Here is a 25,320-nt window from a genome sequence, read left to right as displayed (position 1 = left end):
AAATAAAATAGTTAAAATAAAAGCTTTAGACAAGTTAAATTTAACAAAGAATGATTCATGAATTGGGCAGGCCCTACAACCAGGACAGGTTCAGTGAGACTCTGGGGTTGCCATATGGCTGGATATAACATTTGTGGACAGAATAAGGCAAGTGGTGCATAAAAAATTGAAGTAAGGTACACAGACCTCACTTATTCTTGTTAAACTTATTTTGAGCGTGTGCCTTATTTCAACAGCTGGCTGCCTGTGGTTGACTGAAGTTTGGCTGCTGTGATTGGCTTGTGAGTAGCTGTGAGACTTGGCTACTTGTTACTAGAGAAGGTTCCAATTTGCTTACACCTCAATAGGTTACAGTTCCCTATGTATGGAGAAACCTTTAGGCCAAACAAGATATGTACAGAAGCAGCTTTAGGCAAAATTTAACACAATTAATTTTCAACATGATTTGTTGCACCTTTTAATACAGTATCGGAAACAATTGAAATGAATTCTTCCAACAGATAAAGAAAATTCTTATGAACAGCTTAAACATTCAGTAAGGAAGAAGCATGAATACATTTTCTCAAGTACTCTTGCTCTGGGATTTAAGGATTCTAATCTTAAAGGTGACAGGGATTTCTTCTTTAAAGAACTGAACTCTAAGTTTCCTGTTTACGCTTATCAAAAAATTGTGAAGAGCCTCTACTTACAGGATCAATAGGCAAAAGACCAAATACCTTGGACACCGTTCCTAACACCCAACTGATTGGGATGACATGAAAAACAGGTTTCTGGTTTCTTCTCAAAGGGTTATAATTATCTTTAAACCCCAGGCTGGGTCACGTTTCAACACCTGCAATGGCTTCTCTTGTAGTCACAAGGTGAATCTTTACCGTGGTATTGAAGATTTCTTGCAACTTGGCCCCCACATATGATTCTCACAGATTCTGTCAGGCACCCTATCAGCCATTCAAGGTCCTTATCCATTGCTTGAACTGCTCACCTGGGCCATCTTCACCTCTGTGGTTTTGCTAATACCTCCAACTGAAATGCTCCCCTCACCCATTTCTGCTCATCTCTCAGTCCAGATACCATGGCCTCCTCCGTTGAGCCTTTCTTGATTGCTCTGTCAGAATTGCTTCCTCTTCACTTGCAGACATGGCTTCTGCCTCTTAGTAGAATGAAATACCACATGTATTTCATTCTACTAAGTTCCTTTTTCCTTGGCTTAGCACACCTCCACAGTCCAGTCTTGTATAGAGTGACTCTTGAATGCTGCTAGCTAAATAGGAGGCACCAGCTGCTGCTGTCACCTCTGCACATGCTCCTCCTCCTCAGCCCACAGGGCCTCTGGCAGCGGGACATCTATCTGACCACCAAGCCTTGAAATCTAGGGCTGGAGGAAAGCTCAAGGGGTGGCCCAAACTTGGTCCAGAGTCTCCTAAGGCAATCTGGAGGCAAAAGATGGTCTAGCACGATCTGACACTAGGAACACTATCAATCCTTTTTTCACTTCTTCTAATTGGACCTATTTTTTAAGTTTTTGATATGTTTAATTAAAAAAAATACACACATCCATTCTTTTCAAAGAGATTCATACTTTATAGAAGCCAAGAATGAAAGTGCTGCTTAACCACTGTTCCTCCCTCTCCCTTCCCAAAATACTGGGGTCAGTTTAGTGCAAAGTTTTTATACATCTACATGCATATACTTACACAAATATACATATTCTCAACATAAACGGGAGACTATATTGCTCTACGATTGGTTTTTTAAATCTTAATGCACTGGTTATACAGGAGGCTGAACAATTTTCTGCTATGCTTGTTGGTCATTTATTTCTCTGTGAGCTCTCTGTTCATAACCATTGTCTGTCTTTTCTATCGGGCTGTTACCAATAGAAAAGATGATTATTGATTTGTACTCTTATTGTGGACACTCATCTTTTGTTACATATGTTACATGGACCTATTTTCCATTGCATTAATTTACTATTTCCTGACATTAATTTTGGGCAAGCCATTTAACCCAAGCTTCAGTGTCCTTACCTACACAATAAGGATATCTGCTGCATAAGACTGCAGGAAGAATTGACTGATAAAAACTGAATGATGCCTGGCACTCAGTAAGTACTCAATAAACGTTAGCTATTCTTCACTACAGACTTGGGGTTACAAGTTGGCTAAATGTTTAGTGTGGCCCACAGGATTTAAATATATTTGAACGCTTGAGGTGAAGCATGCATTTTCTAGGTGGCCATACCTTCCTCTGCCTCACCAATCTGTTTTCTACACCACAGCTTCTCAGATTTATGTCATCTGCCTTCCACTCTCCTAAGTTTTCTTTTTTTGAGACAGGATCTCGCTCTGCCACTTAGATTAGAGTGCAGTGGTGCAATCATAGCTCACTGTGATCTCAAACTCCTGGGCTCAAGTGATGCTACTACCTCAGCTTCCCGTGTAGCTGGGACTACAGGTGAGTGCCACCATGACCAACTAAATTTATTTTTTGTAGATATGGGGTCTCACTATGTTGCCCAGGTTGGTATCAAACTCCTGACCGCAAGTAATCCTCCAAACTTGGCCTCCCAAAGTATTGGGATTACAGGTGTGGGAACCATTATGACCAGTTTTTACTGGCATTCAGCAAGTCTCCAAAGTTTTTAATGGATAAAAATAAAGCAGGCTTTGACATTATGTGTTGCCTATTATCGTGGCAGCTCTATGTGTCCTTTATGCACTGCACAACTCCTGGATGTTGTTCACAGTATATCACCCTTCTGAAGCCCCCTGGGGTTGGGCAATATACAACCTGCACATCTGTACATGGCAACCTGGCCTATATTTTAAGAAGTTTAAGTGAAATTTTCAAAGATTTCACAAGATGTATCCTTTGCTCTCACAACATCCACCTGTAGGATCAAGTTGGGTGGTGTGATATTACTAGTTTATAGATGGGGCAAGAGGCACAGAGCTAGCAAGCCAGAAGTGGGGCTAAAGCTCTCCATGTTCAGACTGGGGCTGTGAAGGACTGAGTCATCATGTCTCTGCTTGGTACCTGGTCAAAGGCAAGTTTAGGACTTCAGGATTTCAAGAGGCCTTCCAGAGATCATCAGGAAAAAGTCCTAACAGAAATTACTACTTCTATAACAAAACCAACCACAGGTGGCATTAGTCTGGATAATAACTCATTATATGCATGTAAAACTCTATATGTTAAATGTTTCAAAAATAAAGAGCAAAACAAACCCGAGTCTGACCACCAGGTTAATAGCTGAGGTCTTTATTTCAATTTGTATATACAGTAAAAGTGCTGCTGAGAACCTGCAGCGACCAGACAGAACATAAATTTAAATCTCTCTCAACAATTAGCAGCTTAAGATCTATCAACTACAGTGTTAACGTTCCACACGTTCACAAGTGTCATTTCTTTACGTTTCAATTCGTGCAAGTGAGTTTTTATTCTTACACACTTTTGATAAAACACACTTACAGTCTAGTAGTCAATCCCTACTGAGGATATCACCTAGCATACACGACACACAGACAGAAATGTTAACTCTTAGAGCCACATTCAAAATCCCAGGTTTCACTTGGGGTGGGTGTATGGGAACCATAATTTTGCCTGTGTCAGATTACAATAATGTTTGGTTTTGTTTTGGATGCATATTTTCCAAAGCTGAAAGACAGCTCCTTATTGGAACTCTCTCAGAACTCAGCATTTCATCTGACTGTACCTCAAAGGAACATGAAATCAAAAACAAAACCAAATGCAGTGAAGACCACATGAAAATATGCTCATTATCAGAACATGGCTAGTGAGGAAGGCTTGCTCCCAGTGTTTTTCTTGGCATCAGACTGTTACTCCATTTAGAACAGGGGAGAGACAAGACCCCAGTCAGTGAAGTATAAAATTTAACCTACTTTTGCTTCTTAAGGAGCCAGTAGAGTGGAAAGCCTTCCTTACTAGGACATACTGAGTATACCAAGAAATGGAAATTGGAGCAGACAGAAGTACCCTTCAATTATCATAAACAATGATTGGAGTAGACAGAAGTATCCTTAAATTATCATACACAATTGTAAAATGTGCATTCTACAACCTGAACAGTCAAGTCACCCAGGCTAAGACAGCCAGCTTCACTCACCCAGGCTAGGGGCATGGACAAATAATCCAGGAATGCTTCATTTTAAAGGGAATGAACATAATTTTTTTTTAGAGAGGAGCATTCAAATGAGGGGAAGTTTCCACCCAGAACAACTGTTAAACCATTAGAGCCAGGTTATAGAAGAGCTCTGAAAAGACAAAAGAACCCAAGAACAACCACAATGCAAAGAAACTCAAACGTAACAGGATGGGCAGCAAAAGATACAGGAAGGTATGAAAACAGATGCATGGTTACAAACAGCATTAAATACACACAACTGCTAGGTATGGTGAATAATCAAGGTACGAGAGAGCTGGAAAGCCATTACTGCACCTGATTTGCACCGAAGGTCCTTCCTAAGACAGTTTGAGAAAGGAAGAGAGAAAGTCAGCTTGGGACTGTTTGACTGGAGCTCAGGGGGCTTTCTATAGGTGAAAACCTTCCTTTGATAGAAACTGTCCCAGGGCAAATGGGAAAAGTTGCAATCCATCTATCACAGTGACTTCCAGTGCCCATAAAACTTAGTCTCCAGGCAGTTTGGGGGACTTAAAGGTTCTAGCTTAGAAAAACTGGTGGATCGCTGCTAGGGCATCTTTTAAATAACTTTGTGTGAGCTCTCTACTCTGAGCAATTACGCCAAAGTAGAAAGTCAGGGGAAACTGTTAGTTCAAAAGTTCAGGGTCCTTTGGGACCCCTGCCTAAAAAGTCACTGCGATATTTTTAGGCAAAGTTAACATTTTAAATATATAGGATTGGTGACAATTTGTTTTTGTCATGAACATGAATTGGTTCTAATTATTTTTTTAAAACAAAAAAATCACCCCTTTGGCCCTACGCTGGGTGCTAGTTTTGAGGGGGCAACAGAGCTAGCAGATGTACTACATCTGCTATATAGCAGATGTACAATCAACTGAGGTTGGGGTGAAGACTGGGGTACCTGAGTTAAAATATCAAAGTAGTTATGGAAACAACATGCTGGCTCTGAGAAATCCAGCTTGCCAAAGCAAAAGGAGGCTGGCACCATTAGGTAAATTGTCCTTTCAGACAGGCAGGGCAATGCTAATCTAGTTCTGAAGGAATTTCCTGGTAGGGGAAACAGGCAAAGCATACTTTGCTACTCTTTTCAGGGCATGTTATATGTGCTTCATTGCACAGAATGAGGCCAAGAGGGAACAGCAGAACAGCATGTGTGTCCCAATACTACAAATAATATGGAAAGATTAACCAAGCTCTCTAGATAAACTCTAAACGTTCAAGTTCCACCAGGATGATGGAACTGGTTATAGGATGGGGGAAGGCAGCTCATTTCATTTTTCTAAACCACCTATAAAAGTCCACTGAGCATAATTAGGTTAGGCTAATAAGTCAGTTTACATTAATAGGAAGCTGGCAACATTTTACACCCAAAACTTGGGTCCTTCTAATCTGACATTTCCTTCACTGCTCTTTAGGAGAATCACCTTTGGTTGATTCTCTTAGGCAGACAGAATAAAGCTTTGAAATTAAGAATGCTGGGGCCAAAATGAAGACAGAGACTCCACATCACTTTGGTTTCAGTAATTAGGGGGTGTTAAAAAATAAATTAAGGAAACACAAGGACTTATTTATGACATTTATAGTCTCAACTTTTCCTAAAGACAACCCCAGCCCAAGATCACTGGGTGAACATTTTCTTGGGGCAAAAAAAAATCCCTATCCTAGTACACTGGTTTGTGGAAACAGCCTCCCCCTCTCCTTGAACAACCCTTTCCTCTCCAACCAAGCCAAACCCATAAAACCGGGATGTGGGGATGTCCGGACAACAAAAAGCAGCAGCAGCAGCAGCAGCAGCAGCAGCAGCAGCAGCAGCTAGAGGGAGTTTAAACTGCATCTCAAAACAATGCCGGCAGAGGGCAGCATTTACAGCAAGACTTTCTTACTCAAACTGTTTCAAGACAAAGGGAGCAGCACACTTAAATATCCACACATTTCTTCATTTAAAAACATCACTTCTTTATTTCAAAGGAAAATAAAAGACCCTCCCAACCCTGTCCAAAAAAACCCAATAATAATAATAACAATAATAAAAAATCCTATTAGAAACCATAAGGAAGCACTGAGAGTTTGAGTATTACATTCTTCAAGTATGCTGTTTGGATTTTTTATTTTTAGGTTGTTAACTATACACATATAAAAAAAACCCTTAAAAGTGCGGCCAAGGGATTTTACTTAAAATTAAGTATTTAGAGGGCTACTTAAAAATACTGTAGTAGGACTGTGCAGTGATCCTTTGGGGGATGATGCTTTCACTTTTGTATCCTAGCAAAGGTTAAGGGGCAGGTTCAAAAGTGATCATACTTCCAAGGGTAGCTTAAGTGGCCAACTTGGGTGAGAAAGCCAGGGAGATCCATGTGTTCTTCCACGGACAAGGAAAATCCACCCTGAATCCAAAAATTCAGACATGGAATGTGGTAGGATTTCACAGTAAAGTTAGTCTGGGATGGGGAGAGGTGGTGAGCCCAGACAAGGCAGGGTGTTAGGTTTAACTGGTTTGCCCTAATCAGGTTTTCGCATCTTTTTAGTGGGTTTTAGTGCAGTCCTTCAAGACACAATTTAGATTGCCCTTCAGTGTGCTCCAGATTGTTGGTTCATATTAAAGGACTGTTTAAGAGTTGCATCCCAAGGAAAATCATGCTACATAAAAATGATCCAAGATTTTCGCCCAAAAAACTTCTTGGATAAAATCTAAAAAATACTATTGCAATTGCGTCTCTTGAAGAAAAAAACATTATTCTAAATGTAAACAGATTCACTCAACTCTTTTGTTGTTGTAGAAAACTTCGGAGTAGGTAAGTTGCTGTCTAACTCTGCTGCATGCACTTGCCAGAGGGTAGGGAACAATGCCTTCTGTGCCAGCATCATCTAGGAGATGAAAAGAACCGTTCCACATAGCTGAAGAGGGCGTCCCAGTGCTTCCAGAGAAAGGCAATGAAAACCACAAGGAATAAAGTGCTGAACGTCCTGTTGCGAGTCTTCATGAGGGGGACCACACAGTTGGCTACAGTGGAGACAAAGACCAAAAGGACCGCCATGACAGCCAGGAGGATGTTGATGAGTTTGCCCAGAAGGTTCCGGGCAGTGGCATTCTCCAGCCCTTCTAGCTGCACCACCTGCTGCTGCTGCTGCTGCAGCTCCATCTTGGAGATGCGAGTCTGGCATGCCTCCAGGGCCTCCTGTGGGCCAGAACAGGGAAGAGTTAAGCCTTCTTTTCACAAGTACTCTGAGATGCTGACATGGCCCCTGGGCAAGCCAGATGCATCTTGAGCAATGCCAATGATTTTATAAATATGCTGGAGCCTCGAATGTAAAAGGTTAGATGGATAATTCACTATTCAAGTGACTATTATTCCCCCAAATTGCCTTCCGTTGCTTTCCTGTGTGATGAGTCACAGGAAGCAGTGGCCACACTTAACATTTATTTAGTCTAGAACATTTTAATGACAAGACCACAAATATATGATTTCTCTTTTTTCATTGAAAAATTATTACTCTAAGTTGCACAGGACAAACATATTTGTTCAACATACAAAATTTCAAATAGGATAGTCTCTATTGACATTTCCTTCAATTCCAATCCCTGTCCCTGAGCTAATACTGTTTGTTTTATGTTCACCCTTTTATCTGTGTTTAAGTGTATACATATATGTGTCAAGGAAAATATATGGAATTATTATTTTTATTTCCTATCTGTAAACTAAAAAAAAAAATCCTAAGCCCCCAAGCTGAATGAACGGACTCCCTCTTGGCCAAAGGGGACCCAAAAGCAACCTGAAAAAGTGAGTTCTTGGCAATGACAGGAAAGAGGCTGGACATGTCTCATACCCCCTCCCTTTTGGAGTTTAGGCACAAATAACTGGCATTAAGGCTAAAATAGAGATCATAAGACTGACAGAATGGACTCTTTGTGGCAGTAAGATACCACATTGTAAACTAGACCTAAGGCCATGCCAGACAAGGGTTAAGTCGCACCCTACACACCATAACATCTCATTAAATTAGTTTAAAAAAAATTAACCCGGTATTAATGTGGCATTTTTTCCAACCTGACTCGGGTATAGCATCATATGAAAGACAGCAGACCCCATTAACTCAGGCATTTCTTTGTACTAACTTCAAGTCTTTACACAAAGCTTAACTCTTTCAACCAACTGCCAACTAAGAAATTCCTAAAACCCACTACGACTTGATAGCCCCTACTTAGAGATGTCCCACTATCTTGGGCCAAACCAATGTATAACTTTCCATATGTGTTGATTCAGGATTTTACCTACAATTCCTGTCTCCCTGAAATGTATAAAGCCAAACTGTAATCCAACTGCCTCAGGTGTACTTTCTCAGGACCTCTTGAGACTATGTTCCCCAGGCCACGGTTACTTATATTGGCTCAGAATAAACCTCTTTAAAATATTTTACACAGCTTGGCTTTTCCAAACATGAATAGTATCATACTATAGGAATCGATTCACAACTTGCTTTTTTCATTCAACAGTGGGTCTTGGTGATCTCTCGATGTCAACATGCAGAATCTACCTCATTCTTTTTAACTGCTGCATAGCATTTTATGGTATGGCTAGGCTATGTCACAGTTTATGCAGCTAGTTCCCTCTTGGGGATTTTTAGGTTGTCTTCAACTTTTCCACTGTAACAAGGATGCAGTGAACAGCCTTTGAACATGCTTCCTTATACACACTACCTGGTGTTTTCTAAGTCAAGTCAACCACTGACATCAGTGGAAAGGGATCTCTGACCTGCCTTCTTGAAAAGGGCACACTCTCCTTTAGGTCGATCCTCTGTAAAGAGGAAATTATGCCTACACGTTAGACCAAACATTAAAAATGTCTGTTCTCCTCAAGGCCATGGCCTTCACCCATGAGTTTAAACTAATTCCACCAAAGTATTCAGGGGATAGAACCTATTTCCTTAGCTATGGTCCTCCAAAGTTGGTTGAAGCCCTGAGTTTTTCTGGTCCTGGTTTCAATGGGTCCTGATTTCCTGGGATTTGAGGTAAGGCTTGGGCAACTTCAGACTGAAGTCAGCTAAAGAATGGACAGACAATGGATGCTGTCTAGTCCAGAAGGTCCTTAGGGAAAAAAATAATTAAAACATAAACACAGGGCCTGAAGAAGATGGCATCTGGGTAAATGATCTAGACAATTCCTTTGATTCTTTTAGGCTGCTGTAATACAAGTTTTCTGGCTCACTTCCCTTCTCTGAGAATAGCATCTTCCAAAATGCTTTCATATGAAACTACTAAGGACTGTTTCCTTAGAAATATCTCCCTATAGAAATAAGAAAAAATTAAATATCTACTTCCTCATAGAATAAAACAGACGAACTATTAGCCTTAATTAAACATTACTGCCTCATGGTTTATTCTTGCAAACTGGTAATATGCCTATATGAGATTTGGATTTGGCAGCTGGGATAAAAGCCCCCTTTCCCACAGAAGGAGAAGACAAGGGCAAAATGGCCCTTACATTTGTCAGAGCTGCTTTTGAAGCAGTAATGGACAAATAGGATGCAGTTGGTTTACCATACACTGAGACTACTGTGATCCTAAGAAACATTTCCCAAGTGCCAAAAATTTACATCAATCATTTTAAGAGTAGGTGTACTCTTACATGGTAGTATAAAAGCTTTTCTTTGTACTCTACCTTCTCATCTTTTTTCCTTCCTCTATTTTATTTTTTTCTTTCTAACCCTACTCTATTTTGCATTTACACCTTTTCCTTCATACTAACCTGGATGTCCCGAGCCCGTTCATAGGACTGATATGCGATTTTTTCTTCCATGCTTGCCAATTCCTGCTTCAAGTTCAAGATTTCATTCTGGTGGAGCTCCGTTAGGTCATTTAGCTGTTCTTCTAATCGTTCACATCTAAGGAGAAAAGGTTAGAATTTTACGCATTCTGTGAATATCTTTCCTGGTATTATTTACATCCAATCCCTAAAACCCATTCTGCAAAGGGAGAAAATAAAAGCACAAAGAAATTGCGTGGCCTGGGTTAACAGAGTGTGCCAGTGGGTACAGCTTTTAGTCTCTGGAAAAGATAGCTTGTTTCAGAGCCAAATCACACAGCAACATGGCTTTTCCACAACCTTTTCTATGCACAGTATTGCAGCGATGCCAGCAGCCCTGATTAACTGAGCATAACCATAATATTGAGGCAGTTGTTAGGCTACTCTAAACAACATATGGGAGAGGAAAAAGCTAGGGTACAATTAAGAAAGCCTCATGAAAAGATAACACACAAATGGAAACTGAACTTCTGGCAGTCACCAGTAGCTTATTCCAGAACTGGTCAGCTCACTCGCCTGGATGTTTGTGATTCAGAGCCTTAGAATGCCAGAGCCAGAGAGGCCCATCATCCCCATGGCCACGCACAGTGTCTGGGATATTTCTGTCAACAAATATTTACTGAGAGCCTACTGTGTGCCAGGCATGTTCAAAGTACTAGGAATATTGTGGTAAGCAAGACAGGGTGACTGCCCTCAGGAGTTCATACCTTAAGGAGTTGGGGAGACAAGATGATTTTCCGAACGGACAAGAAAAACAAAGAAGATCAACAGGTGTATATGACAGACTGCCTGAAGGCTAGTGAAACTGGAATGGTCAGGGAATGTCTCTTCCTAGTTAAATTCTATTAAACAATGAAGCCTGAAACTTGAGTGATACAAACTGTGAAAATGTGGAGGGAAGAATGTCTTAAGCAGAGGAAATAGTGGGTATGAGGTTCTTAAGACAGGAATTAGCTCGGCATGTCTGAGGGATAGAAAATAGGTCAGTGTGGCTGTAGTTGAGTAAAAAACAGGGAGAATAAAGGGATATAAGGTTCCTTGGGAGTAGGAATTATTTTATTCATATTGTATCTATAGCACTTAGGACCACATAAGGGAAGGTTTACTCTACATAAAGATGGAACTTGGACAAGGCATCTAAGGAAAGGCAGGATTAGAAAAGGTTTAAAGGATGAGATCAGAGATTCTAGGTGAAAAATGAATGTGAGTAAAGGGCTGGAGAGAAATGGATAAATGTACAGAATAACTAGAATAGTGGATCTATGTTGGAGAATAAAGGAAAATCTGAAAGATGAAAAGAGTTGGGATTCTAGAATAGATAGTAAATGAGCCCAAGGCAGACTCCTGAGTAGAGGAGCCATGTGATAAACATGTGTTTTTAGGAAAATGAGTCTTCTCATAGTGGTGAAGATGATAGACTGGGGTAGGTTGTATGTGGAGTCCCAGGAACTAAAGAGCTAAGTAGGTAGGAGAAAGGTTGAAGACTCCACATTTAAAAACACTAGAAACAGAGAGGAAAAGGAAGAATAAACACATTGTCTAGCCTCTGGTGCCTAGAATGGAAACCTCTCTGTCTGACAGAGGGCAGCTCTTGTCCCAACAGGGAATGTACTACCACTCAGACAGCACATGCTTAGCACCAGCATGTGAGTCTCAAGAGGTAATTTTTATGTTGCAGCATCATAAACACTCTCCCTTCCAATAATTATGTAATAAATAATAATATCCTAAACTCCACTGCTTTTCTAAGAAACAAGGATTTTTTTTTTAAAGGCATCATCTGATCCTTTTTACCATATTACTGAATCCTATTTAGTTCTTCTTTATCCTTGATAGGAATTTCTACATTGCCTTCTTCTATGCTGAAACTCTTCCTGTTACTGAAGTGACTGAACAGACTAATGAGAAAGCAGTCCTACCTTTGATTGGTAACTAGGGCCAAAGTTCTCTGTGACTCTGCCTTTTCCTTTCATCTGCTGCCCAAGGTATGTGCTCAGAAACAGGTCATATCTCTAGAATTGATTTTCCACCAAATTTTAAGTTCATGAAATGCCATAAGGTTATGTTAAAATAATATCTTTTAGTGACTGTCCTATGTTAGCCCACTGTTCTGTAGTGTTTTTGGTGTTGGATAATTTCATCATTCTCTCTTTTTACCAGAGAGGAGCTAGAGACTTTTTAAAAGTGGCATTTTTTAAAGGTTGTATCTGGCAGCAAACTACTCTCCTAAACTAAGGACTGCTGAGTGGCAGGGAGGAGAGCAGGGTGGTGGTCACCAGCCTGCATTCTGATGAAAGCAGACACATATGACATCTCTGAATGTGTCCCATAGGCTACCACGCAACCTCTTAGTCCACAAATTTTAGGCCTCTTAGGAATCTTATTTGATATTAAACATGGCTCATACATACCAGTAGAATAGATTAAAAAACAGCAGCATCAGCAACAATTTAATCAGTGCCTACTATGCAAATTTATTTCAAGAACCCCAAGAGGGTAGAAGGTATTATCTGCATTTTATAGATGAGGAAACAGAAGGTCAGAGAAGTTCTAAAGTGAACTGTCCAAGGGCACATAAATATTAAGTAGGGCAGGAAGGATTTGAATTCAGTTTTGACTTTAAAATCCAAGTTCTCAAACTTTACAACGTGATGCCATTTTAAAATTAAAGAAGCCCAGATCAACTAACTCTCTTCATAAGTAAGAAATCTGAGTCAGAGTGCTAGCGATCCAAATCACTTAGCCAAAGGGAGATGAAAAGAACTACACTTATGTGATGGTTTGCAGTTTGATGTCAAAGTGGAGTTGACGGGAGAAGGAGGAGTGTAATAAAAAGATTCTGAACCTATAATTAAAAGATAAGAGTTGGTGAGGGCATAGAGAAATCTGAACCCTCATATACCGCGATTGGGAATGGAAAATGGTACGACTGCTCTGAAAACAGTTTGGCACCTCCTCAAAAAGTTAACAGTTACCATATGACTCAGCAATTCTACTCCAGATATAACTGAAAAGAAATGAACACTTATTTCTGTATAAAAGCTTGTACACAAATGTTCATACCAGCATTAATTATCATAGCCAAAAAGTATAAACAACCCAAAAATGAAGACAACAGAATACAAGGCATGCTTATCTTCACAAATAGCATAAGGCAAGAAGCAAGCTGAATTCAAAATGATCTTGACAGATTCAAGTGCAGCCAAGACTTTACCTGGGATTAATTCTACAGAAATAGGAAACTACTTCCTACTGCTGAATTCAGATATCAGAGGTCATGTAATGAGGGGGTAGCTTGTTCTTTGTAACGCCATAGAACTAAGGAGCAAGTCTTACAAACAGTGGTCTTTAGTTCAGTTTTAGAAAGAACTTTCTAATAGCTGTATCTACATAACAATGAAAAAAAATGTCTTCGAGAAAATGAGACTCTGCCACCATTGATATTCAAGGAGAGGTTGCTTGTCAGGGATGCTGAAGAAATAAATCCTCTATTGAAAGAGATTTAACTAGATGCCTGAGATCTTTTCTAACCCCTAGTTTGATTCTTGTAGTCAGGGAACCTGTTTTCCTTTTTTTTTAAAAAAAGAAATGGGGTCTTGATCTGTTACCCAGGGTGGAGTGCAGTGGTGCAATCATGGCTCACAATCTCAAATTCCTGGGCTCAAGGGATCCTCCCACCTTCAGCTTTCTGAGTAGCTGGGACTACTGACATGCACCAACATGCCTGGCTAATTTTATTATTTATTTATTTATTTATTTTTAGAGAAAGGGTCTTACTTTGTTGCCCAGTCTGATCTTGAACTCCCGGGTTCACACAATCCTCTAACCTCGGCTTCCCAAAGTGCTGGGACTACAGGTGTGGGCCACCTTACCTGGCTATTTTCATCTTTCAAGCTATAGATACTTAAAATGTTTGTGGCATATTTGCCTTCACAACATATTGATTTTAGCAACAACAAATGGGGGTAAGGAGGTACACAAAATAGTGGTAGTAATTTAAGAGTTATGTAAAATCAGGTGTGAAATACTGGGATTCATTTGGTATGTGAGCCGGTGATAAATATATATGCATCAGAGAGTACTTGCAAAAGTCCTCAGCACTTCTTCTCAACACTTTTGAACCTTACTATAAACCAATGTTTATCATAAGAAGGTTGCAAACATGTCAAAGATTCTGGAAGTCATTTTCTTTCTTTTTTTTTTTTTAAGTGGCGTCTCAGTCTGTCACCAGGCTCAAGTGCAGTGGCATGATTTCAGCTCATTGCAACCTCTGCCTTCTGGGTTTCAAGCGATTCCCTTGCCTCAGCCTCCCAAGTAACTGGGACTATAGGCGCGCACCACCACACCCGGCTAAGTTTTTGTATTTTAGTAGAGATGGGTTTTCATCATATTGGCCAGGATGGTCTAGATCTCCTGACCTCATGATCCGCCCACCTTAGCCTCCCAAAGTACTGGGATTACAGGCATGAGGCACCACACCCAGCCTGGAAGTCATTTTCAAACTAGATTTGGTTCATCCCATATTGTATCTAGAGGTGCTCCATCTTCACTCCTGCCATTTTGCACCTAGAATGTTTCATAATGCAGTTTGTACCAGGTAATGCATCTGCTTAGTCTAGATTTTGGATTAAAAGCCACAGCTCTGCAACTCACTAGCTTGGGTGATCCTGTTTATCCATCAATAAAGAGGAAATCTACCTACTCCAAAGGGCAATTGTGACGATTAAAGGAGAAGACAGACATCAAATACCTGGCACAGAAGAGGTGCTCTGTGAGATAGATAGATCACAAATATACATTTAGTTTCATTTTTCTCTTCTGTGATTCTCCTAGTTCTCCCCAACAATCCCTAATGAGGTAGTTCAAAAAGAGTGCTTGTTGACTGCCACATGGTCTTACTGCACTGTTCACTGATTCCCACTTCCTTTTTCTCTAAGCCTTTTTTGTTGTTGTTGTTTGAGACAGGGTTTTCTCTGTCACCCAGGCTGGAGTACAGTGGTGTGATCATGGTTCACTGTGGTCTCAATCTCCCAGGCTCTAGTGACCCTCCCACCTCAGCCTCCCAAGTAGCTGGGACTATAGGCATGTGCCACCACACCCAGTTAATTTTGTTTTTGTATTTTTTGTAGAGATGAGGTTTTCCCATGTTGCCCAAACAGGTCTTGAACTCCTGGACTCAAGTGATCTTCCCGCCTTGGCCTCCCAAAGTATTGGGGTTATAGGCATGCGCCACTGTCCATGGCCTTAAGCCTCCATTTCTTTATGTCTACTTTCTCAATTGTATATATTTTGAAATTTTCACTGTTTCCAGTATATTTATAATGTTTTTCCTATGACATCACACAAATGGGTTTACTGGGCACACACTCCATCCTCCTCAACCCTAGGTATAAGCCTCTCTTACTTCTTATTTCATACAGCTAGGTTCCTGCCATTTCCCTGGTTTAAGTTTGCCAGATAATTCAAATAGTTCCATGCACTGGCCTGTTCCAAACTTTCCTTTGTATTGGTGAAACTAGCCCACCTATGTATGTGTGTGAGGGAAGGTGTCTCAAGTATATATATATATATATATTATATATATATATATTTTATTTTTTTTTTTTAAAGAGACAGTCTCACTATGTTGTCCATGCTGGAGTACAGTGGTTATTCAGAGGCATAATCATGGTGTACTGCAGCTTCAAACTTCTGGGCTCAAGCGATCCTCCCATCTCAGCCTCCTGAGTAGCTGGGACTATAGGCCTGTGCCACTGTGTCCAGCTAAAGTAAATTTTATCTAATCTTTTCAAGTCTCCAGAAAGAGATAATAGAAACTGCTAATCCTTACCATGTTCTTACAGAAAATAAAGTCCTTCAGAGGTTGAACAGTTTACTCATAGTTAATGGGAAATTATCAGCAAGTTCTCCTCAAGTTGAGTCTTCCCAAATGAGAAAATACAACTACTGTTCCCAGAGATAATACTTTGTTAGCAAGTAGCTAAATAGCAAAGCAGTGTTTAGGTAGGTAGAATGAGCTCAGTAGAAACAGATGAACAGGTTTAGAGACTTGCCAAGGTGATATAAAGCTGAAGAATTCAAAGCTGAGGCAAGACCCACTGTGGGTCTGGGTGAAATGACCCCATTTATTCATCAACTAATAACTACCAGTATTTGTTTCCCTCTTCCAGTTGTAAGAATTACCTGGAAAATGGCAACTTTCTGAAAGAACAGAAAAGTTGCAGCTGTTATAGTGTAGCTGAGAACCTGTTAAACTCACACAAACACTTGTGTTTGGATTACCAAAGTAGGCATTTCCAATTTGCAGGAAACAAGGAGGAAACTGAGAAAGCAATAAACTTTGAGGCTTTTGTAAAATCTGATTAACAAAGACACTGGCAAAATGCCCTTGGAGTCTTGGAATGCAGGTCTTCTGGGTTGCCCTCAATACCTTGAAAGAACTTCACTGGCCTGTCATTACTAAGACATTTTCCCTGAATTTGTTCATACTCAGACTGTGGAAGTTTGTTTTTCAGCTCCCTGTACTCCCCACCTTTTTTTATTTGAGACAGGGTCTTGCTATTACCCAGTCTGGAGTACTGTGGTGAGATCTTAGCTCAATGCAACCTCTGCCTCCTGGGTTCAAGTGATCCTCCCACCTCAGCCTACAAAGTAGCTGAGATTACACATGTCTGCTACCAGCCTGACTAATCTCTATTTTTTTTTTTTTTTTTTTTTTGAGACAGAGTCTCACTCTGTCGTACAGACTGGGGTGCAGTGGCACGATCTCAGCTCACTGCAACCTCCGCCTCCCGGGTTCAAGAGATTCTCCTGCCTCAGACTCCCGAGTAGCTGAACTACAGGTGTGCACCACCACACCTGGCTAATTTTTGTATTTTTAGTAGAGACAGAGTTTCACTATGTTGGCCAGGCTGGTCTCAAACTCCTGACCTTAGGTGATCCACTCGCCTTGGCCTCCGAAAGTGCTGGGATTACAGGCATGAGCCACTACACCCGGCCAATTTCTGTATTTTTTGGTACAGACAGGGTTTCGCCATGTTGCTCAGGCTAGTTCCAAACAGGCATGGTCTGTTTCTCAGCTCTTTCACAACCTCACAATCTATGATTTGAAAGCACAAACCTGATCATACTTGGAACCAACAGTTTTTTATTTTTATTTTTATTTATTTTTTATTTTTTTAAAGACGGGGTTTCAACCATGTTGGTCAGGCTGGTCTTGAACTCCTGACCTCAGGTGATCCACCCGCCTTGGCCTCCAAAGTGCTTGGATTACAGGTGTGAGCCACCACACCCAGCCGGTACCAACAGTTTTTTAGGGCATCAGCCTCAGTTTGGTTTATGTAACTTGTATGTGAAATTTTGGTGTGAAAATAAGCTAACAAAGAGGGCCCAGTAAATGTGGTGTTTTTGGGTAGAGGAATGTGTGTAGAGAAGGAATTTAGGGTTTGATCTAAACTACTTAATCATAAGCATCAAAACATCAAAATACTGGGACCAATAATAAGAACAATCATAACTCTCTCTCCCCCCATGCCTTTTTATGTGTACCATCTGCCTCCAAGGAGCTAAGATTTATGAAGATAGTTCTACATTAATCCTCATCTCCTTCCTACCTGGGAGGTACTTCAATTTTATAAATAAAAAACAGGAGGCCCAGGCTGGGTGTGGCGGCTCACATCTGTAATCCCGGTACTTTGGGAGGCTAAGGTGGGTGAATCACCTGGGCCCAGGAGTTGGAGACCAGTCTGGGCAACATAGCAAAAGCCTGTCTCTACAAAAAATACAAAAATTAGCTGGATATGGTGGCATGCACCTGCAGTACCAGCTACTCAGGAGGGTGAGGTGGGAGGATTACTTGAGCCTGAGAGGTCAAGTGTGCAGTAAGCCGAGACTGTGTCACTGTGCTCCAGCCTGGATGACAGAGTGAGACCCTGTCTCAAACAGAAAAAATCCACAAACAAAAAGAAACAAGAGGCCCAGAAGAATGCAGTGACTCCCTAGTAGTAATGAGGTTTAATAAGGATCTGAACTACCTTGGCTCATACCTGTTATCAGATTATTGTCTTCTTAAAAACTTTCAACAGGGGCAGATCGCTTGAGACCAGGAGTTTGAGACCAGCTTGGGCAACATGGTGAAACCCTGTCTCTACTAAAAATACAAAAAATTAGGTTGGCGTGGTGGCATGTGCCTGTAGTCCCAGCAACTTGGGAGGCTGACATTAAAGGACTGCTTCAGCCCGGGAGGCAGAGGTTGCAGTGAGCTGAGATTGCGCCACTGCACTCCAGCCTAGGTGACAGAGTGAGACCTTGTCTCAAAAAGAAAAAAAACACCTATATTCTAGTTTCCACTGACTTCCCACTATCGCCATTACTAACATTATAATCTTCTTAGCATACTTTCTTTTCTAGTGTTTACTTTCTGTCTAAATTCTAAAATGGAGAAACCAGGTACAAACAACACCATCTTCTTTTTAAATATTAACATCAAACCAAAAAGTAGGGGGGAAAAAGGAAGATATATGTTTTAAAGACTTTTTTTTTTTTTAAACTAAGAACTCTCTCTGCTTTAAGGAATTTTAACCTGTTTACAGGATGCTAACTAGAACTCTCCAGACACAAAAAGGGAGAGGGGAGAAGGTGAGTGGGTGGGAGGTTCTTAATCATACAAGAACAGTCACGTCTCAATGATGGGGACACATCTTGAGAAATGAGTTGTTAGGTTATTTCATCGTTGTATGAACACCATACAGTGTACTTACATAAATCTAGATAGTACAGCCTATGGTACACTTAGGCTATATGGCACAGTCAATTGTTCCTAGGCTACAAAGCTATACAGCAGATTACTATACCATAGGCAACTGTGGACAGCTGTAACACAATAGTGTTTGTGTATCTAGACATATCTAAAGATAGAAAAGGCACAGTAAAAATACGCAGGCTTGGTAGTGCATGCCTATAATCCCAGCTACTTGGAGGTTGAGACACAAGAATTGCTTGAAATCAGGAGGCAGAGGTTTCAGTGAGCTGATATTGCACCACTGCACACCCGCCTGGGCAAAAGAGTGAGATGCTATCTCAAACAAAACAAAACAAAACAAAACAAAACAAAACAAAACAAAACACGGCATTATAAACTTATGAAACAACTGTATTATATGTTGTTGATCAAAATGTCATTATTCAGCACATGACTATATATGATTTTTGCTGGCAAATGATGTTCATGCACCTCTGCTTGGATTACAAGTAGCATGAGATTAATAATCTTATTTTGAGGATTTTTACTCAAGGTCCTTCCTAAATTATTACAACCCAAAGAGAACCTGGACACTTAAATACGGCATGAGCTTAACTATCAGCAAACAGAAAGCCTTTGCACTGTAAGATTATTTTTTCTAAAAGCAAGTAACATATTTTGGTAGGTGAAATTCATCCTCTACTGGATGCAAAACCTGTTCTATCTACAAAGTATTAAACAGATCAAGATTTTGTTGTAGGTAAATAATTCATAAATAAATACTAAACTCGAAAGTGTTTTGGTCACTAGATTAATCAATACAGTAGTCACCTTCCTGGATCAGAGATAAGCCAGGCCCTTTTGTGTCAAATTCCTGATGAACGGGAGACTAGGTTGAGTGCACAGGCTGGGAATGCTTTGACCTAAAGCATTTCTCTTTGGGTGTGGCTCAAAAGTTTGGAGCCATCTCTGAGAACCAATGGTGCTTCCCTAGTTTGGCAATAGGTCACTATGGCAGGATGGCTGAAGAAACCTGTAGAGCAGGTATTGAGAGAAACAGGAAGAACTAGGTCCAAGGGCAAACACCCACAGGCAACTATGGGAGAAGACTGGACTATTTCCCAAATGCATACCAGAGACCCAAAATAGCTTCTGACAGTTTGACTAGAGTAGAGAGACATAGCTCGGGACGGGAGTATGACATATGGTGGGGGCCTGAATAGATTTCTAGCTGAATTGGAGAAAGTAGATTTTTTTCTCCTTTTGTGACCTTTTTTTGTGTTGAAGCCTGAAAAGAGGCTAAGAAACACTGAACTAGCCTTCTGCTGAAAAGGGGAAAAGATATCAGTCCCCCATAAAATTTAAAGGGTAGGTAACGTATTATCTTAAAGACAAGAAAACAGTAAATAACTAAAGAATACAGGGAATAAATAAAAACTAGAGAGACTTTCTGGGCAACTTACAGACTTGGTAATGACAGCTTTCTAACATTATGGCACAAGCCAGATCTTTGTATTCCCCTAGAAAAAGTGGAGGGAGCGAGCATTTGTTGAGCTCCAACTCTAAACCAAATGTCATACTAGGTACTTCCATGTATGTTATTTCCTTTAATAATTTCAACAATCATGTACAATAAACATTACGTTTTTACAGAGGGAGAAACTGAGGCTCAGATAGTTATGTAATCTGAGTTATGTAAACTGGCAAGCAAATTAAAGTTTGTCCACTCCAAGGAATAAGGTTAATTAATTAATCCCCTCCATTCCTTTTTAGTGGCTAAACTAGGATGAGCTCACCCATAAATCTCTTTTACGGAAGGTTATATACTTCATAAGAATATATCCTAATTGGGATTTTGCTTCTCTTATAAATGAAGGGCTAATTTGATTCAGTATCCTCAGTTTCTATTTCAAATTTATTGTCCAAATCTAGCCTACATATCTTCTGGAAATTCTCAGATCACTTTTCAGCTGACAGGTGTCACACCTAGAATAAAGAGGCTAAAACAGCCATCTCTGAGCATAAGCATTGGTCTTATGTCCAATGATGGTCAAATCAACTAAAATTATATTTAAAAAACCATTTGTTTATTTAGAACTCTAACAGCCTGTGCCTAATTGGGTCAGCCTAGTTACTAACTGTTCTACTGCATGTGATGACTGCTCAGGATGACTGTCTCCTGTATTTTTGCTCTTATGACTCAGTGCAATTTAAAATATCCCTGGGTTTAATGCAAACATTCTCAGAAGCTGATTTCCAAAGGACAGTAATCCCCGTCAAATACAAGCTTTCAAAATGGCATTAATGCTCATCAACACCTGGAGGGTTTTTAGCCTGCCCTACATGACACTGCTTTATACAGGCAGTAGCTCAGTAGGATTCCAGGCCAGATCCCCTAAGAAAAAACTACCAAAGAAACCAGCAAAACTCTCAATTAATGTTTTCCTAGTTCTCTCTTGTTTTTAGTACATCTTGCTAGAGCTGAACTTTTTCTTTTGGTAGCCCATTAATATATTTACATTCACTACAGGAACAGAACTAATCCTCAGTTTTTAACAGCAAATTAAACATATGTAAAACCATTTTACTGTGTAACCTGGCAAAAGTCACTTTATCTTTCTGTGCTTTAGTGTTCTCATCTGTAAATGAGATTAATCTAGATATCTAAGGGTCCCTTCTACTTCTGAAGTACTATGCACCCAGCTGCCACTAACAAACATAGGATGAAGAAACTGGACAAGAATCTAAAGTCAGCACAGGTCCCATTACTTAAAACAATTTCTAAACCTTGTCTTCTGCCTTCGCCAAGTACATGATCTCACTCACAGCTGAAAGCACGACGGTAAAATTCAATACCTAGTCACTAGTCAAAGGTTGAGGTGGAGTTCAGATCCAAGCTCTGCCACAATGGCTTCCTAGGGTAAGTGCATGTGGGTACTGAAAAAATACTGTGTCAGTCATGGTACAATTATGTGGGTGAAGAGAGAGAGACTGTACTCTACAGGCTTTGAAATGTTTCTGATTATTCCAGAGTTAAGGAGATGGTCTTGGGCAACTATCTTCATCTGGAGCTACTCACTAGGGTAGAGAGCAATGGAAACACATTAAGCTAAGGACATTATTGAGAAGGGACTCTGAGAAGGGGAAATAATAACTGGAGTAGGGATTTCCTTAAGAAGGTTTCACCTATTTAACTACATTGTTGTACTAGCTTAGGAAACTTTCCAGAGCTTTCATATTCATAGAATTTTTATATAATATGTTAAAAACAGTGACTCAACTTACAGAAAACATTTACTTCAACTTGGAATAGGCCTAATACCCATTGCCAATGCATCTAATGCTTCAGAGAGCTAGACTTTAAACCATATAGATTTCAGGACTGAGCTTTGAAAAAAAACTATCCTGGTACGAAAACAACACTGAATTTGAAGTCAGATAAAACTGGGTTTTGAATCTTGGCTCTACCACTTACTGAGTGACCTTTGGCAAATTTTAAAACCCCATTGAGCCTTAATTTCCTCATCTTTAAAATGGGAATAATACAATTTACCTGTAGGGCTATTGTGAGGGTTGGCAAATATACCTAAAGCATCTAGGACTAGGCACTTCATAGCGGTTTAAGCTAATACTGTTAGTGATAGTGGCCTTGTCACCAACATCATCAAATAAAGCGGCAACACTGTGCATGGCCTCCCTCTCATCAACTCAGATACTAGTAAAATAAACTAAAGCATAGAAAAAAAAAATGTATCTAGAGCAGCCACGCATGCATTAACTGGTTCTTGGTCACAGAAGAATCTCCATCCACAGCCTACTTTCTCCCTACACACAAAGCAAAGCCTACAACAGAGTAGAAGTAGAATTAGTAAAGAGAGGCTGCTGCAGGCAGCTCACTCACAGTGTAGATAAGAAATGGAAAGGAGAAAAAAAATTATAAAAAAAGCAGATGAACTAAAAAAAGCCTAGGACCATTTACTATAGAGGCACATAAATGTAGTTTCACTAACCTGAGTGAGAGTATCACTCTAAGCTAGAATACTACCATATCTAAGCTTTTTCCATTAAGTTAGGTTCAGTGTACTTTGTAAAAGAAGACAGAGAAATTTCCCCAAAATGTTTAAAATGTGAACAGTTTCAGTGCTTAAAATAGGTTTCTGGCCAGGCATGGTTGCTCACGTCTGTAATCCCAGCACTTTGAGAGGCTGAGGCAGGTGGATCACCTGAGGTCAGGAGTTTGAGACCATCCTGGTCAACATAGTGAAACCCTGTCTCTACTAAAAATACAAAAAATTACCTGGGCATGGGACACCTGTAATCCCAGCTACTCAGGAGGCTAAGGCAGGAGAATCACTTGAACCCGGGAGGCAGAGGTTGCAGTGAGCTGAGACTGTGCCACTGTATTCCAGCCTGGGCAATAAGAATCTCAAAAAACAACAACAAAAAATAGATTTCAAAGCCAGGCATGGTGGCATGTGTCTGCAGTCCCAGATACTCAGGAGGCAGAAGTGGAAGCACTGCTTGAGCCAGGAGTTCAAAACCAGCAGGGCAATATAGCAAGACCTTGACTCTTAAAAAAAAAAAAAAGACTCAATTTGCAGAAAAATTTTAATTAGCTGGGCATGGTGGCTCGTGCATGTAATCCCAGCTACTTGAGAGGCTGAGGTAGGAGAATTGCTTGAACTGGGACCTGGGAGGCGGAGGTTGCAGTGAGTCGAGATCACGCCACTGCACATCAGCCTGGGCTATAGAGCAAGACTCCATCTCAGAAAAAAAGAAAAAAAAAGAAAAGAAAAATTTTATTATGTGAAAGCATTTAAAGATCAACAAAATTAGATGAATATATTTACTGTGTAAAGGCACATATAATGGAGGGGAAATTGCTATCTGCTTTATACAGGGAATTATTGGAACAACAAAAATAAAGGAAAATAGTTGTGACTTTTCCACTCCCTTTCTTAGGGGGAAAAAAGGCTTTCTTTTGTCAAGATTATGTTTTAAGGAAAAAATCATTCTAAAGCTGAAGTGGGAAAACAAAACAAGTCAGATTACATATTATGTCTTCTCCTTATCCCCCTGGTTTTACCTCTCTTTTTGAAAATTCAAGTTTTCTTTATTCTGTTTTCATTCCATAAAACTAGTCATTTACCTACTAGAAAGAACCCAATGTGCAATGAAAGAAATGCACTGCTCATTACCTCCTAAGTGGCTTGAACTTGATTCTTCTAATGAGGTGTTATAGAGCAGCTGATATTCTTTTCTGTCTCTGACTTACACTAAAGGGATTCAAAGGTGGCTTGAGAGACCTGTTTCTGATTTTCTCTTATCTTGACGTTCTACATCTTGATGTGAAGACCTAACAAGCTCTATATGAATTTTAAGCTCTGGGGCAGTTTAAAAACTGCAAGGTATCCATTCAAAATAGAGGAGTTGCTGGGGGCATGGTGGCTTACACCTGTAATCCCAGCACTTTGGGAGGCCAAGGAAGGCAGATTGCTGGAGCCCAGGAGTTCAAGACCAGTCTGGGGAACACAATGAGACCCTGTCTCTACAGAAAAAAATTAAAAAATGAGCCAAGTGTAGTGGTGCACACCTGTAGTCCCAGCTACTCAGGAGGTTGAGATTCAAGGATCACTTGAGCCCAAGAGGTGGAGGCTGTAGTGAGCCAAGATCACACCACCGCATTAAAGCATGGGCACCAAAAACAAAACAGAGCCAGTCCAAAACAAAAACAAAATACAGGAGTCAAAGTAGGCAGTTTTTTTTGTGGTTTTAAAATTTGTTTTAACTGACCATGGAATGTCTTCATGTTCTAAGTGGGGTTAACAGTAGCTGCTCCCCTAACATCAGTAGAGCACTATGGGGCCAGGCAGTGAGCTATGTGCTTTACCCAAATAACTTCACTTAAATGTCACAATAATCTTATAAAGAACTATTACTATTTCTATGTTAGGGATAAGGAAACCAAGACTTAGAGAACTGAAGAAACTTCCCCAGGTTTTCAAGGTTAGTAAATGGAAAAACTGGAATTTGAACTTGGGAGTTGGGTTTAATACGGTACAAACAACCAGTTGTTTTATTTTTAGAGTCCATTTGAATGTCTGTTATATCACTTATTGAATAAGACATTGTCTTCTCAGTATACTAAAGAATTTATAAAACATTGAAATAAAAATAGTAATGTACAGTATTTGCTTTTAGAACTTTAATTCTCCTTCCCACAACCACTTCTCTTTTCTTCTCCCTTGAAGTCTTAAGTTAGAATTGAAGAACAGAAGAGTAGGAAAAGAGGCAGCCTGAATTACTGATTAGCGTTTCCACCATCTGAAAAAAACTTGCTGTTGTAGCTCTTCTTAGAGCTAATTTATACATGTGAACAATTTGTTTCAGACCCTAAGTACCTTATAAAAGCAAATTTCTAAAAACACTTCTTTTCAAAAGGTGAAAGGGATATTAAGAGATTATCTGTTCAACTCCTGATATTACAGTAGAATCTGTACTCAGAGTCAAAAGAAATTTTTAAATTTATATTAAAAAAAAAATTGGGACTGGGCTAGAACCCAGGTCCTTCAAAGCCTAACTTGACCTGTAGCTCCCATAAGACTAGTCCTCAATTT

The 25,320-nt window shown here is 40.1% G+C and overlaps 1 protein-coding gene across 10 annotated transcripts in view; it reads right to left on the bottom strand.

Annotated features, from left to right (window-relative positions):
- Positions 1 to 3,232: 3,232 nt before the first annotated feature.
- TMCC1 (transmembrane and coiled-coil domain family 1) overlaps positions 3,233 to 25,320 on the bottom strand; it is a 255,738-nt gene continuing 233,650 nt past the window's right edge. For all 10 annotated transcript variants that reach the window (XM_064362080.1, XM_064362077.1, XM_012472817.3 and 7 more), the window contains 2 exons: positions 9,907 to 10,042; positions 3,233 to 7,338 (listed from right to left, as the gene is read on the bottom strand). In XM_064362080.1, coding sequence (XP_064218150.1) covers positions 7,024 to 7,338; positions 9,907 to 10,042 — 451 coding nt within the window. In that variant the 3' untranslated portion in view covers positions 3,233 to 7,023. The remainder of the gene's footprint in view (positions 7,339 to 9,906; positions 10,043 to 25,320) is intronic.

Source organism: Aotus nancymaae, unplaced genomic scaffold (genome assembly GCF_030222135.1).
Source record: "Aotus nancymaae isolate 86718 unplaced genomic scaffold, 86718_ANA_hifiasm-v0.15.2.pri h1tg000046l, whole genome shotgun sequence".
Classification (NCBI taxonomy): domain Eukaryota; kingdom Metazoa; phylum Chordata; class Mammalia; order Primates; family Aotidae; genus Aotus; species Aotus nancymaae.
The sequence above is the reverse complement of the archived record's forward strand: the minus strand, read 5'-3'. Positions and strand labels throughout refer to the sequence as shown.